The sequence below is a fragment of the Theobroma umbraticum genome, unplaced genomic scaffold (genome assembly GCF_002168275.2).
Source record: "Theobroma umbraticum cultivar Fairchild unplaced genomic scaffold, ASM216827v3 scaffold_44.0, whole genome shotgun sequence".
Classification (NCBI taxonomy): domain Eukaryota; kingdom Viridiplantae; phylum Streptophyta; class Magnoliopsida; order Malvales; family Malvaceae; genus Theobroma; species Theobroma umbraticum.
The window spans coordinates 13,776,637-13,794,757 of NW_018397255.1; the positions used below are offsets into that span (position 1 = coordinate 13,776,637).

The window sequence follows — 18,121 nt, forward strand, 5'->3', positions numbered from 1 at the left end:
AATTTCTTCTCTCACTATAAACAAGCTTAAAATCTCAACACCCAACCTTTGTAGAGGCATTCCCTTGTTGAAATTTGTACTTCATTGTAAAGGTTCTAGCTTAACCTTGAAAAGCTATCTTGTAAGGTTAGTCAAACCATATTGACTCTCTTGACATTTAGATGATTATGATGTATGATCTACAAATATAAATATAAATTTTTAATTAAATTAATTTATATTTATTATTAACATATTAAAAACCTAATAGTCACACATAATAAGATAATGTGAAATTAAAATAAAACTGACATTTAATTGAAAATCAAAAATTTCTAATATGGATTTAATTAAATTATTTAATTAAATGAAAAGATTAAAATGCAACAAATCAAAAGTTGAATCAGCATTTTAACCTAATTATAAATACCTTTTATATGGCTAACACACTTTCTAAGAAAGAAGTGAGAAAAGACAACAAAACAAATAAAAAAGAAAAACTCAAAACCTTAGGCGTAGATTTCTTTAAAAAAAAATAAGAAAAAAGATTAATATGCTGATGATCAAATTGCCAGTGACGTGCATCGGATACACATAAATGATATACTATACTGGTAGTATAGGTTTACTATTATCATGATAATAAATGTTTGAAGTAAAACTACATAAAAAGTAACCGATATTAATATCAATACAGAAGCCCAGCAATGGAGCTAGAAAGAAATGAATGAAGACAAACCCAACAAGTCGAAGCTGAAGGAGAAGATCGATCTTATATAGTATGGAATATATAGAAGATCCCGGTCCGTTGATGACGAATTAAACGTCCCTGTCTCTCCTGCACTCGGGAGGCATGGTAGGGTATCTCACCCTGTCCGTGCAATAGTTGTAGATGGTGAACTTGTTGCGGACCCAGCGGAGCCGCCTCCACTGGTAGGAATCAAGGTCCCGAAATTCCCTCTGGTCCCACCACCGCTTGCCCTGTGTGGCACAGAACTTGGCTTCAACGGAGGCCTCACACCCATCAATGTGGAAGCCCTTGTAGGAGGCTATGAAAGGGGCCTTGGACCAGTCAGTCTTTTCGAGCCCACCCCTGGTGGCCCAGTCATCCGCGTTCCAGAGGCTCGAGTATAGCTTCATTGGCTGGTTGAATGGGAATCTCACCCCCAAATCTTTGCAGTTTTTAAACACTCTGATTGGCGTGTTGTCCACGAAGAATCTGTCCATATTTTCAAAATATTAAATTTAGAATGAGCAAACGAACCCAAATAAATAAGTAGTGCATTCCAGTTAGAAATGATGTAGGGAGCAATCAATTTCCGTCAAAAGTCATAAAGTAACCCAACCACTCGATGACTCAAACCTGAAAAATCTCAGGCATTTTATGTGCCAACAGAAGAAAACCTGAAAAATCACCAAATTTGAGTATGCGTTTACTCGGTGCTTGATTTGACTTGTGGAACGGTTTCTCCACTTTAGAAACATGAATGTCTATTACAAGATTGCTGGAACACATCATGCTACGGTTTCAAAAGACTGGGTGTTCAAAAGTCTGATCCCAACTTGGTGTGTAGGGAAGACATACGTAGAAGAACATCATGTGAAGCAGGTCACAACATCCGATGTTAATTTAGCCTTTTTTATTTTTCTTGTCCTATGCGATAATTAAGGCTGATATCGATCCTAGATTCCTGCAGTAATCTTATAACTTGACAATGAACTCTGGAAATATATCCCGACAGTGACAGGAAAAAGAAAACAATAATGTTGCTTGTACAAAAAAGTTGTATGTTCTGTCCACGAAATAGAAATTGTTGCAGCTTCTAGCATCAAAATATTAAAAGTTAAAAACCCTTTTAGCATTCTAGCAAAATCATAGAATCCAGCAACTTAAATGCACGACGGAAGGTTAAAAGCTGATACAAGATGCAGAAACCATTAATCATGAATTTATGCGTGCTTATATTCTTGTTAATAAAAATGCCAAAACTGAAAGGATTTGGACATTTGGGCAGGAATATGATAAGAAACAGGACACTCACACTAACTGATCCAGGTTCCACAGAATAGAGTAGTCGTGGTAGTCTATGGTTGGATCAAACCAAAGATAAATCCTCTGTTCTCTGTCTCCTTTTCCTCCAGTGAACACATTGGTCTGCAAAATGTATGGCTGGCCGGTCCTGTTTCCCAGGAACTCAAAATCTATCTCATCATGCTCCGAATTTTGAGAAGATAACTGCAAGACATCAAATCACAAATGTTAAGCAGAAAAAGACGATAATCTAGTAGTAGAATTTAATTGTGTATTTTCTTGTTTGGAAAAGAAAATCCCCCAAATAAATGAACCAAAGTTTTCTGATTTGTCAAACAGAGAAAGCATCTATTACAGAGCAGCTGCGAGTCGTAAATAAAGCAGCCAACAGTGTGACAGGAATTTTACTCACATAGAAGGCGGTAACAGTTCCAGCAGAATCTCGAGGAACCAGCTTCATTTGCATACTGAAGTGGCCAAACAAGTAAGATCCTTTTGACTGGAAACCAGTACCTTTTACAAAGATGAAAACCAAACCGTTGTGAGAATCAACAGAAAATATGAAATATCTTAGGGTGATAGACGCATCTGATTTGATAATTTGATGGGAAAACAAGAGCCAAGATTATGTTTATACCAGTGTATTTGTCAAGGTGGAGCTGAATCTCGGAGCCTCCATTGAAGTACTTAATGTGATCAAAAGCCCAAGTAGGCATATAGTTTCTCCCGAATGGGACCGCTACAGGCCTCCTAGGGGGAGCTCCGATTGTTCCAGAAACCATGAACAAGAGACTCAGCAGCAGAATCCATTGCGGTGAAGCCATATATCTGCACAGCATGAATCTAACATTCACATACGACAAAAACCAACAGAAAGAAAAATAAAATCGCTCGTCTAAAAGGAAAACTATGGCAGAAAGAACCTTCGAAGCCTTATTCAGCAGGTTCTAGCTAGAGCATTACCCGAAAGAGAGAATGGGAAGAATGAAGAGGTATGAAGATCACTGGATGAGGAAAGCTGAAGCAAGGGTGAGTCTATATGTAGGCTTTAATTTTAATCTAGAGAATCTACTCCCATAATTGGTTTTAATGTTTATTTTAGTTTAACCATGGAGACAAAAGATTTCACTGTTTCAATTTATGTGATTTTAATAATAGAAATGGCAGTACAGCTAATACATTAATCTATATGCCTACAACTGTGGCGTTGGTGAGGGTGCTAGTATTATGTGTCTGTAAAAGGTCATTTGGTTGAAAGAATCAAGCGTGCAGTGATTGAGTTTTATTTTATTTTATTTTTTGTTATTATGCAAACACTATTTGAGTTTGAAAACATGTTGAAAAGCTGAAAGTTTGAACCCGTGCGTTTGCTTATGGTCATGGAGATGTGCAGTCCGCCGACGTCGGCCAATTACTGACCCATTTTCAACCCTTTTTCTTCTCTCACAATAAGAATCCCTGGGCCAGCATGTTTATTCGGCTTTTGTTACTGCTTTTCTTCTTTTTCCCACTTTTGTCTTTTGCATTTGAATTAACGCTAGGATATATTCTGGCAACAGCTCAATACTGAATAGTGATTGTTGAAGTAAATTGAGGAATGGTATTCCTGCACTACACTTGCCGGATTCAGAGAATCCAGAAAACCAATCCTTGTGATTATTAGTACTAGTATTTATTTGATTCCCCTTAATCATTCAGCAATAACCAATAACTCACTGAAATCCATTAGTCTATACTTCGATGATTGTATTTCCCAGCTAACACATGCTGTCTCACATATGATTAAACACCCAGCAATGTTCTTTACATCTTCCTCTGTTTTTTTTTTTTTTCAGAAAATTTTAAAAGGGAAAACCAGGAGTAAAAAATTTACCTCTTGGGGTTTAAAATGTGATTTTTTTTTTTTTTAGAAAAAGGAAATTTCTTTCCTTAATGCAGTACCATTGGCACTTACAGTATGTATCATAACACTTATCCCCACACATTATAAAATTCCTACGACATGAAGAGGACCTCGTCAAAAATCTTTTCATGAAAAAACTCAATGAGAAAAACCCATGGAAAAGAAAAAAAGAGTACCTTCAATCATGCCCTCCTACCCACATTAACTAGAATTACCAACATTTCTAATTACATTTTGTATTGCTACAGAACCATCTAGAATTACACTCCAAAGATACTGGTCCACCTCCAAATCTTTAGCCAGCTTAGCAATTTCATAGGCCACCACATTAGTCTCTCTTCGACAATGCTTAACAGATGAACAATTAAGCCGAGTCATTCCCAAGCAACAGTCTTCAGTCACATGACCCACCTCTCCATTAAATCTCTTATTTTTAATCCAATTAACCACTTGGAGGCAATCAATTCCTATCTCTAGAGCAAACTGAAAGGGCCCATAGCAAAGCACGTAACTCAGCCACTGCAGCATGTGTGCTGCACTCGAATCTCGTCCCACCAGCAATCACCATTTCCCACGATGAATTTCTAACCATGAAACCCGCTGCAGCTCATATTTCGCCATTTAATACAGAAATCGACGCGTCAGTATTTAGCATTATCCCAGCTGGAGCTTTCCATCTTCTATCCGCGGCCACCGCGGCCAATTGAGTCGAATGTCACATGGCCATTGCAGCACGGTATTGAGTACAAATGTCATAACCCATGTCCGCCACGTTCTAAATTAGGTTCCTTACTTTACTTTTTAATTACCTCAAGATAATTTTCCATCAGCTTCCAATTAACACCATTAATTATTCCTCTTATTTTTTCCTCCTCTTCTGGAGAGTTTGAAGTCTCTTTCTCTCTAAATCCATTTGATTTTTTACCTAATTTTTCATAATTGTTGTACATAGTTGTTGTTTAATAAAATGGAGGAATATAACTAGTAGATTTTATGACGTTTAACGAAGTGGGTTTTAATTTTGCTTATCGGTTATGCTTTAATGAACTCGTGGACATTTTAGATGTTTTATGGTCTCGAATAATGTAGTTTAGTTGCTTTATCTTCAAAATATATATATATATATATATAAAAGAATTTTAAGCTTCTAATTATATCTTATTAAATTTGTATGGAATTTTTTTTCTTGTTTTCATTTTGTAATGATGTGTGTTAGATGGGAATAATTGATAATTCTAAAGCTAGAAAAGAGCCAGAAGATTGTTGAATTACGTTTTTGTTAGAAAACAAGAAACAAAGTTTGCAATTGTGGCGTTGCTATTTAATAATCCAGTTCACTTGGTTTATGTAGTTGGAGCTGCTCTTCTATTACTCTTATCAAATTTGGCGGTCTTAGTGGGTTGAAGTTGTAGAACTGCAGAGAAGTTGCTTTACATGAATACTATAACACCAAACTTTGACTTTAGATTAACAAAAAAAAATCCAATTTTTCATGGAAATGAAAACTTTCGTTGAAAACTAGGGTGTTAAGTAAGTGTGTATTAACACAATCTAATGTTGATCAACCAAGACATTAATCCATGACAGCCAATTTTTTTTATATAAATATGAATCTGGACAGATTTAATAACCTTTTCAAGTTTTCAACATTTTGGAGTGTCGAGCAACACTCCAAATTCATTTAATTTTGACATAAACGAGATGAGAATTTTAGTCTAGTGAAGGGTTAGTATCCATCCTGTAATGCAATACGCATGGACCAAAACACATGACTATGAAAATTTAATGAACATGGACCAAACAAAAATGAGAAATTAGATGATTTTACTTTGATGAAAAGATGAGCTGTTGATTTCGTATTAATTGGGAGATGAACTAGAAAGTTGTTTGGAACTAATTAAAAAAGCAGAAGAAGAGATTAAAGTTATTAAATGCTGCAAAGAGACAAAGAAAGGAGAAAGAGAAAGTGGGGGAGACAATAGTGACAAAGAGTCAAAAGAATTATCAATTTCAACCCTTGTATTTATTACCATTAATAGTTTGGATAACGCTCACTGCTTCTATATACGGCCGTAAGTAGATCCTCTCTCTCAATTGGTGTAGTGATATCATATATTTAGAGGAAGGCTCATTTGGAATTTGGCATTTGAACAAATATTCCATTTGATATTTCCAAGTTTGAACATGTACAACTAAATACTCAAACTTTACATTTTTTATCGACTTGAGACTGACTCCAATAGTCAGGTGAGAGTGATCCAAAAGTAACCAATAAGAATGTTACATGTGTTTAAAAATATCATTTTTTAAAATTTTTTTCTAATTTTTTATTTTTTAAAATTAAAAAAAAAATGATGTGATACTTTTAGACATCTGTTGCCCTTAGACACGTACACGTTACTCATTTGATGAACAAAATTAATCTCACATGGAAATTGATAAAACAAGAATAAAAAATTCAAAAGTTCAATTTTCCTTTTTAATTTTGAGTGCAAAATTGAATTTTGAACTATGACATGATACCAATATACGCATTATCCTTTATAATTAAAAAAAATGTAAGAGGGTCGATTGTGAAATTTTTGAGAATAGATTAAGTATTTAGTGTTACAATTTTATATCAATAAGAGATAAAAAGGGTTTTAGATATATAAATATGAATTTTTCATTACTTATCAAATATGTCTTTTAGATTAAGAATGTAAGTACGTAAGTTATAAGTTCACTTAAATTTTATTTTCAGAACGTGAGATAGCACGAAAGTCAAATTTAAATTTTAACACAACATTTAGTATTATAGCAAACTTAGATTTTTATTGATGCGGAATTCCCGTAAGAGATACAAAGATCGAAGTAAACTTGAGCTATAACTATTTTTTTATTTTCTTTTCATTTTTTTTTTCAAATCAAAGGTATTTTGAACCCTTGAATACACCGGTTGAAACACTAAGCATTAGGTTTTGGAGAATAAACTTCGAAACATGTCAAAACTTAGGGATAAAGGTGAATTACAAGATTAGACAAAGAAACAAAATAATTTAAGTTTAATTAAATGAGAAGATATTTATAAATTTTGTTAATGAGTATCTTAAGAAACCCTTTTAAGGTTAATTGAAATAGTATTTATTATATTTTTATATTAAATACAATAATTGTGGATTTTTTAGTATATTGAAAAAAATATATATTTAAATTTGATTAACGAAGCTAAACATTGCTATGTATAAATTAATTTTCTTTAAATATCACTTTAACCAATGTCGAGCACAATCAAAGACTAATCGGAGGCTGTTTTCAACCTCATCGGCAAGGTTTATCCGTCCATGATGGCGCAACCTCTGTCGGTAGCCCCGCCTTCATGTCCTCACTCTTAAGAACAAATTCACGGTATAAAGTACTTTGACTACTTTCAATTTCCTTTTTAATACTCATCAAAGTTTTATTCCCTTTTTATAACATATGTATATTAGTATAACTTTCACACCATCACTTATCAACAAAAAGAAGACTAATTTAATTATTTGCGTTACAGCCTACCGAACCTTATATTGAAAAAAAAATACTAATTGGTTTAAGAATTATTTCTACAGAAATAAAATATCAAAAGATACATACAAATTAGTATGCATCAAAATTGGTTTCAAAGTTCAACCTGTAAAATATTTTTTAAACAGAGTTTAATCTATAAATTTAGAAATAGGTTAAAGAAAAAGACGAAATATTGCTTACAAGAAAGACAAAGTAGTGGGTTAATCAAAAGATATAAGACAAAACAATGTTACTTGCAAGTTGCAAAGGACAAAATGAATACTTTAAATTGCCTCTAACAAAAATTTATATAGAGCCAGAATAAAAATTTTTATATAATAACACATAAAGAAAATATATTTTCAAAAATTGTAAAAGAGAAAGTGAGAGGGCAGAGGGGTCCACAAGGCATGGGCATGTGGGATGGTCTGCGACAATGGCAACTGGCAACCTTAGGTGGTGAGCACATGCACTCCACTGTTAAATTTTCAAAAAGCAAAAAGCTAGTGCCTAAGTGCCGACTGCCGACTGCCGACTGCCAAACCCAATCTGATTTGATTGTTTACATTTCCCCTGATTTACAGATTAATAATCAATCAACTCTCTCTCTCTCCATCTGCCCTCCATCACTGCTTGTCGATGGATCCTTCGTTGCTTTTGTATGCATCGCACGCCCAATGCCCCTCGGCCATTTCTTCTTCTTTCTGTTTGAAATTTGAATAAGTAAATATTTACCAAAGAAAGACAAGCACAAGTAAAACTAAAGATCCTTGATAATAAATCATTTTACTTATTTAATGTACTTAAACTAAACCACATTTATATATATAAATCATTTCTCTTAATTTTGTAAAATAATATTTTAATCAATACTTCTAAAACATTTAGGCACCATATTAGAAAAACTACATGATTAACTATATGATATATGTTATCTTTTTTTTTCTTATAATTGAAGAAAAAGAAATTTGAATCTTAATTTTTTTAATTCTTTTTAAAGAGAAATAATAATCATTAAGTTAAGTCTTAGCTGTTTAATACATATTGTTTTTCTATTATAGAACCTGTAATTTTTTTTTTTACTTTTTGACATTAAAAATCATGGAATATTGATTTGATTGCCAAAATTTTATATAAAATTAACTAAAGTCGATTTTTTTTCCTAAAGAATTAAAGAAAGATAAACAAACAAAAAAGGACAAAAAGGAATATAGTTGATAAAATTTTATCTAATGGTTTTAGCATAAGATGAAACGAGTCACAATAAAACTTGTAACCGTGTTAAGTTGAGCAATTATAATTACTTTCATCTACCAACACTAACATTAGATTCACAAAAATGAAGAATTCAGATATAGAGTATCCCTTTTCAAGCTGTAAAAGAATGGAAAGAAGAAAAATTTGTCAACTAGCAAAACTCATTCACCTTGACGCAGGGCAGCGCAAACGGATGGCAGGTGGTGGCGGCTTCCGGTCTTTAATTTTTGATTTTTTATTATTATATTATGAAACTTGATATATATATATATATATATATAATATAATTATTTTTATAATTATATTTTAATAATTTTTCAAGCAAAATTTTTCATTCGTTACTGTCTTAATGTGTGGTATTGTAATCTAGCTTTTTCAATGGTCTGTTTTGCTGCACCTATCCATTTAGAAACCTAATTTTTAAGTTACTTCACTATCGAAAGGTTGGAGCAATCAATCTGTCTCAAATTTTATTAAAACAAAGAAACACGTATCATGTTCACAAAAGTCATTGCAACTTGAAAATTTCAAATATAAAAAGGATAAAGCTTACTAAATAGAGGAGGGCAATTGTTTAGTCCAAAACCATAAATCTAATATAAAATTACTGAATAAATAAGCTTGATTAGGAACCATGCACCCAAAAACAGGCGTTGGGATGATGGTACGCATCTAATGTTTTCTTTTAATCAACGAAAAGTTTTGAAGTAAGTTAAATAGCTTGTATATATCATGGAATCTGCAATGAAACGCACGATAAATATTAATTTAATTACATGGCCTTATGTATAGGGGTATGGCGCAGATGAATGGTTTTTAAATAACTTCGTGGGACTGATGATATGCTCGAACAAATAACATGCATGCTTGTAATGATTCCATCGTTAAAATGGAAAAGGAAACTAGTGCATATATATATATATATATTTTACTTTTATCCATTGTCCGTCTGGATCTCTTCTCCGAGGTCTGACTTTGAGGGGCAGAGATACCACCTCCACCAGATGACTATGTTTCTTGGGTGAAGTCCGAAGGGATTTGATCGTAATTGCCCGGCAAATTAAGTCAATTCTTGTCAGATGCTCAAACCCAAGCTGGTCTTGAAGCTTTCTATTCTGGACATTATGTGAATAATCTATGGAAACCTCCTGAATGTATTTCCAACAAATTACAAATTGGAAAAAACAAAAAGGTAAGGCTGAAATATGAAGCCAAAACATGTGGCATTAAAGTCTCAACGTGCATATGCATTTCAGTCAGACTTAGGGCTTGGGCGTCAGTTGTGAAGTTGCCGGTGGTTGATATGGCACATCTGGTATATGGGTCAAAGCTACGCTGACCCAACTTGCATGCACCCCTTAGCTAGCTGTCTTAAATAATGCATGCTGCACTCTGCATGCACCCGACCTATACAGCTTTGGCTGCTCCATCTTATCTGCTAGACCAGTTCCTGCTTGCTACTTTTATAGTTGCATTTATATGCCCATTAAAACTTTGATATTCTTTCAGCATATGATTTTGTCCCTCCATCTCCAAAACAGTTCAGATGAGTCTTTTCCAGCTTCTGTGCATGCCTCAAACCTAGGAAAAAAGAAAAGAAAGAACAACCCTTATCATTGTTCACTGAAGTGATCAATGCTGTCATCCACAATATATATGGATCGCTACAAACTTAATAAGATGATTACTCCAACCGCAAAATCTGACTGCTGTTTTCTCTGGGGCCTCTTTATATGCCTTTTTCTCTTGCTGCCTGGTTTTCATGCCAGAAAATCAAGGAAAAGTTGGCAGTTTAAAATTAATATTAGTGGATCTTTTCATTTCACATTAGAGAGGAGAAATTCTTTGACGTGATTTTGGTAGACCAAATACTTGACATTGATGAGAAACTATTATAGTTTATAAATTAAATTCATACAAATAGTGAATTAGTTATATTCTTTTATCACGAGTTAAATGCTTAAATTAGAATTAAATATTTGAATACTTTTTAAATTAAGGATCAAATATTTTAATTGTAACAATCAAAATCTAAATATTTTTAATTCCTTACAATTAATAGTTAAGTTACATGGAGATGAAATGTGTATCACATATGACAGAAATTACCTGAGCTAATGACATAATAGTTGATTTGCTATGTTTTAAAATTTAGTTGTTACACGTTATGTTAAAAAATATAATTGTTACATGTTATGTTAAAAGTTTAGTTATTACATGTCATGTTAAAGATTCAGTTATTATACGCTATGTTAAAAATTTAGTTGTTATATAATGTAATTGTTGTACATCATGTTGAAAATTTAGTTATTACAAGTCATGTTAAAAATTTAGTTATTACATATCATGTTAAAAATATAGCTGTTACACGCTATGTTAAAGATTTAGTTTAAAATTTTAGTTGCTATACGTTATGTTAAAAAATATAGTTGTTACATGTCATGTTGAAGATTTAGTTGTTACATATTATGTTAAAAATTTAGTTATTATATACGATGTTAAAAAATGCAGTTATTATGCACTATATTGAAGATTTAATAGTTATATGCCATATCGAAAAATTTAGTTGTTATACACCCCAATGAAAAAATTGTTATGACAGAGATTTTTTTTTGACAAAACTACCCTTCCGTATCTTACATGAGAATTTTAAAATTGATTTTGCGGATTTACTTTTTTTGGTGGAATAAATACCAAATAACATACAAATTTCTAGTTTTGATGCTTTAAAATTGATTTATATATGATATATCTATATTTTTCTATCTGTCTATTTTTCATGTTGTATGGAAAGAATCAATGTTAATGGCCTTAATATAGTTTAGGAGACCTTGAGTTTTGTTGAATTTTCCTTCTTCTTGTCTTTTCCTCTAAGTTTTGGTTCTAAATTGAATTAATTAATTTTATAACTCATATGGGATCCATGGATTTGAGGTTTTGATACATAATTTGCTTTTAAGGCCGGTGTTACTAACATCATCGAGGCCAAAGACCCTTGATCACAACAGACGCTCCAGATGCTCTAATCTATAAAAATAGATAAAATAAAATGTCAAGAAACATAATAAACCGAAAATTAGAAATGAAAGAAGAGCCACAAGCATTTATTAAATCTATAAACAAATCAAGAATAAATAAACTGCTGTAGAAGCAAGGCCAACTGGTTTCTCCCTCGTCTAATCTGCCTCCCACCCTCCCCTACTTCCCGCCCCTAGCATATCCTTACAATCAAACCAACAATGAAAATAAGAAGATACGATACCCATCTTTACTACTCTTAAGTTGCACATACTCTCTTCCAATTTTCAAATAAGAAGATGATTTCATTCCTCATTCACCCGCAATCCATCGTAAAATCCAGGTAAAATTACATTATATAACTTACCGATGAAGTTTGAGATCTTATTCGAACAATGATATTTTTAGTAATGAACCAACAGTTATCTGCTATCATACAAAACTATCTGAAAGCCAAGATTTTTATTGCATAACCGTTGGTTAAAGATTTCATTGCTTAATGGATTTGATATTCTCCACTTGCATGGACTTCCTTGACCCGCTTATCATATTCATCTTCATCATCTTCTTCCACTTCTGCATAGACATCTGCCTCTTCATCATCATCTTGCCCCCAGCCAAAGCCCTTGACTGGCACAGATGATGGAGGTGGACTTCTTGCCTCTTCAACTATTTTCATTATCTCCTCCACACTTTGAAGGGAAAATGCCGGGTTATCTCTCCGATAATAAGAAGCTTGAGCTGTGTCAGTTAGTTCTCTTGGCAAGTTCTTCAAAAACCAAGGATGATTTTTTATTTCCTTAAGTGTGATTCTCTGGAAAAAGAAAAACAGGAAATGGTAAAGATTAATGCATTTGAAATTCAATGAATGAACCTCAAAAAACAAGGTTCATTAAATGCGTGGTCAACATCACCAACCAGGCTGCTATGGATAATAGAAATAATCGCCCCAGCTTCAAAGCATCAATCCACTAAAATAATCAAACCAGTTCTTAGCAATGCCCGATAAACAATAGACTCAGTCTCCATTTATACAACAAATCAAATTTTTCTTTGAAAGTTCTTTATGGAAGAATCAATCCATTGAACTTCATCATATTATTCCTTAATTTATCTAGAGCCAGAAAACATATCCCATACCAGATACAACAGAAGCACCTGGGTTTCGTATATCACTTTCTCATAATTCTGACCATATAGATCTATAATATCTGCTTTTTATGATTAACATATCCCACCCCACCAGGAATAAAAGAAAAAGAAATTTGAAGTAACAAAATGGGTGACACTATGACCTAAATTATTTAGAGAATGTTAAATTCAGAAAACCAAGGATGCAGGCAGGTAGAACACAAATATTTCCTCTAAAATTCATAAAGATCAGGAGAGAAAAACTTGTCCAACAATCATCAGCTACAGGGTGATATTACAACAGAAGAAAAGAAATAAGAGTACAGGGTGAAAAGAGAGAGAGAGAGAGAGGAAATCAGAAGTCTTTTAGTGCCTTCTCATGCCTTGAATATTGAGAAAGAAAACTTAGGTTAAAAAAAGAACAGATCATAACACAGATTAAGCGAAAATCATTCTTATGCAACCAGAAGATTAGCTGCATACCAATTAGCATTTCTACCTTCTAAACCTCATTGACTTTGTTCCATCTACATTTCAAAGTTTTAAGTTTTCTAATAGTGACTAGATATCTATGGAAAGAAGAATTAAAGACCACATATATAGTAGAGGTCTAAATCCAGAGAGATATATTGCGACGAAGATCCATAGAAATCTGGTTGTTAAATTTATGTAATTCTAATGATGATGACAGACTGATGTAGGTAAAGGAAGATTGGATGCCATTCAAGAATGACTTTTCTTCTTGAGTTCTCTACATAATGACTGACCAAAATTAAACTAATTTAGTTGAAATGAACAACAATTTTGGATGAGATAGTTAAAAGGTAATTTGTCTAGCTGTACCAAAGAAAGGAAAAAAGGTATTTGTCTAGTTTTCTGATTTAATAGGTGTCCCATGAAAAAATAAACCGTATTGTTTAGGGGATTGTACAATGATGCCCCACTGTATTCTTTGTGGACAATATCTTGAATCTCAAAGAAGATGCATCTTTCACCAGCACTTTAACCAAGAGAATCTAGAGCCACTTTCTGCTACTCTCTTACATCATCAGAGATATTCATGACAGGACTAGTGAATACAAATGGAAACTGTCTTGTAAGAGAGAGGTTTTCTGCTGCGACCATTTTGAAGCTGGGTTACTGTGCTAATAATTATCATATCCAGCAAGGAAGAAATTGCAGAATGCATCCCTATCTTTAACATGGCAGGCAGTGGAGCAAAGTTAATTGGACTGAACAGATTAAAAGATGCTGATAGGAAAAAAGCTATGAAGTGTGGCAGTCAGATGATAATTCACACATATAACTTTGCTGTCCTCTATTGATTCAGTATTTTGTTTAGAGCTTACTTCTCCAGTACTACTAGTTGAAGTAGAGGTTCTGTCTTGTAGGTTTCATTTTCTTTTCCTTTTTATCCCCTTTTTTCATCTTTCTTCTCCCATTGGAGATACAAATTTTCATTAATCAAGGTTTATAAAAGAAGTGCTACTAACTTACCTATGTTGTCTTCTAGATGCTTGTCAGGTTTTGCAAAGCTAATTGCATACAGCAAAACACTGATGTGGTACAATTGCAATGCTTGATCAATTAACTTAAAAATTATACATACCCTGGATGGATTTGCAACAAATATGCGAGAGAGTAGGTTCCTGCAATCTTGAGATACGTGAACATAATCCGGAATTTTGTACTGAACAGCCATTATTCGCTGCCAAAGAAAAATTAACAAGGAAAAAAAGATTATGGTATAAGGAATGATATTTTTTTTTTCTAATAAATGAAAATGAAGAAGATAGCAGGCTGGCATTAACCTGAATTGTTTTCCGAAAATTCCTTGGGTCTTCTTGGTCTTCAAAAGGATATGCTCCCACCAACATAACATAGAGGGTAACTCCACAGGACCATACATCTGCCAACTGTAAAAGAAAAGACATCACTTGAGGTCAACAAACTTTTATATGTTACAAATTAGATCTAATTAATTTTGGAATTTATACATCAAATTAGAAGGAAAAGTGGTTAGGGCGGGGAGGGTTTAGGGTTGACAATTTATTGTATAATTTAAGTAAAAAACATTTGATGGAATGATATTCATGGTCAGAAAGAAGGTGACTTCACCATAAAAGTGGAAGCAGATCCCAAAAGACAAAGGTGTTTGACAAGCAAATGTCAAATACTTTTGGCAGTAACAAATGAACTATGTATCATCACATAACAAAATGAACCATATATCATCACATAACATAGAGGGTAACTCCACAGGACCATAAATCTCCCAACCGTAAAAGAAAAGACATAACTTGAGGTCAACAAACTTTTACATGTTACAAATTAGATCTAATTAATTTTCGAATATATACATCAAATTAGAAGTTAAAGTGGCCGAGGGGAGGGGGGGTTGACAATTTATTGTATAATTTAAGTAAAAAACATTTGATGGAATGATATTAATGGTCAGAAACAAGATGACTTCACCATAAAAGCGGAAGCAGATCCCAAAAGACAAAGGTGTTTGACAAGCAAATGTCAAATACTTTTGGCAGTAACAAATGAACTATATATCATCACATAACAAGACGCAGCCACTAAGAAAACCTTCAAGATCACCTAAAAGCATGGCAAATGGATTGGATTAATGCTCAAAATATCTCCCTATTAATGTTTTAAAAAAGGGATCTCAAATGAAGAAGACAATATCAGAATAGTACTTAAATATAACAAGCATGTGGAATTTAAGGTAATTCTTTCCAACATGTATAGAGTATTACAAACTTTCATCCACAAGGACAGTTACAAAATGCAATGCATCACATCTCCTATTCTTTGAAATAAATAATGCATAAGTTAAGAAATGAAAAAAGTGAAGGAGTGGCAGAAGAGAGACTATCATGCATTCAGTAACTGATGTATTTGACCATCTTCCAATTAGTTTCTGGTTCCATGCTAAGCATCAAAATCAAAAGTGGAATGCCAGATCCAAATCATGCAATAGACTTTGTTCAATGGTACTCTAAGCTCGATATCTAGATTTTATTTCTTGTACGTTTTTCTTCTTTTTTTTTAAAGGGTTAAAATAATTACCTTTCCGTCATATTCTCGTCGAGATAGAACTTCTGGTGCTATATATGCTGGAGTTCCAACTGTTGATTTGGGTCTTGAATGCAACAGAGATGACTACACCAATTGTTAGGAAAACAAATTAATGATTGGAAAACCATAAAGCCACTTACAAGTTGAATGGACCAAACCTTAGAGTAACCAAAATCGCAAATTTTCAAGCGTGGTGCAGGACTTCCGTCTAAAAGCGTATTTTCTAATTTCAGATCTCTATGGCATATTTGCTGCAAACAAGAATAGAAACAAAGAACAAAAGTGCATTTAGTTCTTGCATCTGGCATACATAGAGAAACGTTATGGTTCTGAGTGTTAATTACCATGGAATGACAGTAATTGACACCTGAGATCAACTGCTGAAAAAAATATCTAGCCTGAACAAATAGAGAACAAACACAACATTTAAGTACTAGAGATTAATTGTTTGTGACCAGTAAATAGAAAAAATGTCAATGAAAGGAACAAAAATAGAAAGAGAAAAAGACCTCATCTTCACTGAATCTACCGGCACTGCAAATCCGTTCAAAGAGCTCACCACCGGCAGCGTACTCCATGACAATTGCTAAATGCGTAGGAGTCAGAACCACCTACAGTATTCATATCCCATCAAACCAGAAGAATTGCAGATTAAAAAGAGAGTAATTACAATATTATAATCTCAATGCTTCAAGGAAGTAATACAAATCAATCACACTGATGATACTTGCCTCCTTGAACCGGATAATATTGGGGTGTCTCAGAGATCTGTGATTGATAATCTCTCTTGCCACATTCTCATCTATCTGCAAACAAATACAACTAAGCTTTCAATCAATTGATCGGGTGTCTCAAAAGAAGAGAGGAAAAAACGAAGCAAACTCAAAAAGTAAAGGAAAAACTTGAAGAAACTCCACAACCCAAATTTAACATAATTGAAGCGAACAAGGTTTTATCACTCCGATTCTCAGCGAATGAATTGTGAAACCAGAACAATACTAAAATCATGGGTATCGGAACCCAAAAAAGAAAAAATATTCAAGCTCAGGCTCAGGCTGTCTCAACGGAGAGGGATCACCAAATTAAAGAAAGATCTAAGTCATATATTAAGATCCAGAAAGTATGCCGCGAACAAAAACATAACTAAGATACTAAGTAGTAATAACAAACGACAGAGAGAAGAAAAAACAAACCTTGTGGCCTCTCTCAATATATTTCATAGCAACAAGCTCCTTGGTCTCCTTGTGTCTCAAGAGTCTGGCCACCCCAAAATTCCCGGCTCCCAAATCTTTGACCACCTCATATTTCTCCATCTCAACTCCCACAAATATAAATCACAGAATATATGGTAATTTGATAGAATGCAACTCTTTTTTCTACTAGTATATCATATCATCATAAGAACATCATCATTGGGTAATCAGTAATGGCAGATGGATCACAGTAGAGACGAGGAGTGGGACTGAAGAGCTTCCGTATCTGTAGAAAGATTTAGATCCATTCATACATATATATACCGACACTTTGAAGAGGGTAGTCAGGGAAGTGAAAGCGAGAGCGTTTAAGAATATATTATAATAATTGGCAATGAGGCCATATGGTATGGGCGGTGTGATTCACTTGCTGCTAACTACAGTTGAACTGGAAACACTTTCATTGACCAAAAGTAAAAGGAAAGACTTTTAAGACACTGTAATGGGCGCCCATGAGACCAGCTCGAATCCAATCACCGCCTCTTCATTCTTCAGTGTAACTCACGCTTCGAGTGCTTTATTTTATTCTTTCTTTGTTTTATCTGATGAACTTGGACCTCCCAAAACGCCACGGTGCGGGGGCCTAGGACGCCCTTGACTTTTCCCAAAATCCAAACTATCCGCCGGTTTTCGCACAACGTATTCCTCAATCTCATTTACAATTTTTTATTTTATTTTTATAATAATTTTTTAATTTTGATCGAAATTATTTTAAATATTCTATTAGATGATATGCATTTAACAATTACTATATCTAAAGGTTTTTTTTTGTATATTTATTTTTAAAATTTTGATAAATGATCATGTGAGAATAAATTGGAGTCGAAATTGAAAAAATTTTACCAAAAAAAGAATCAAAGCACGACATTAAATATGAGACAAAGGGAGTGTCCATTATATTCATGCACATTATTGAACAGTCTATCGAGT

At 33.5% G+C, this 18,121-nt stretch overlaps 2 protein-coding genes across 5 annotated transcripts; both read right to left on the reverse strand.

The window, feature by feature from the left end:
* Positions 1–568: 568 nt before the first annotated feature.
* LOC110409061 (xyloglucan endotransglucosylase protein 34) lies at positions 569–3,134 on the reverse strand. 3 transcript variants are annotated; one of them, XM_021418282.2, is made up of 5 exons: positions 2,975–3,134; positions 2,649–2,839; positions 2,424–2,524; positions 2,022–2,215; positions 569–1,198 (listed from the first exon to the last, which is right to left on the reverse strand). In XM_021418282.2, exons 2-5 carry the CDS (start codon positions 2,833–2,835, stop codon positions 799–801), a joined length of 882 nt encoding a protein of 293 aa, XP_021273957.1. In that variant the 5' UTR covers positions 2,836–2,839; positions 2,975–3,134; the 3' UTR covers positions 569–798. The 3 variants fall into 3 exon arrangements, with proteins under 3 accessions (XP_021273957.1, XP_021273956.1, XP_089638616.1); XM_021418281.2 differs by having other exon boundaries at positions 2,935–3,093; XM_089782490.1 differs by lacking the exon at positions 2,975–3,134 and having other exon boundaries at positions 2,649–2,850.
* Positions 3,135–12,001: 8,867 nt separating this feature from the next.
* Positions 12,002–17,515, reverse strand: LOC110429332 (serine/threonine-protein kinase SAPK7-like). 2 transcript variants are annotated; one of them, XM_021445315.2, is made up of 9 exons: positions 17,132–17,500; positions 16,670–16,744; positions 16,448–16,549; positions 16,283–16,336; positions 16,097–16,189; positions 15,930–16,022; positions 14,660–14,764; positions 14,458–14,556; positions 12,002–12,531 (listed from the first exon to the last, which is right to left on the reverse strand). In XM_021445315.2, the coding sequence occupies exons 1-9, from the start codon at positions 17,249–17,251 to the stop codon at positions 12,214–12,216; spliced, it is 1,059 nt and encodes a 352-aa protein (XP_021300990.1). In that variant the 5' UTR covers positions 17,252–17,500; the 3' UTR covers positions 12,002–12,213. The 2 variants fall into 2 exon arrangements, with proteins under 2 accessions (XP_021300990.1, XP_021300989.1); XM_021445314.2 differs by having other exon boundaries at positions 16,097–16,336; positions 17,132–17,515.
* Positions 17,516–18,121: the final 606 nt, after the last annotated feature.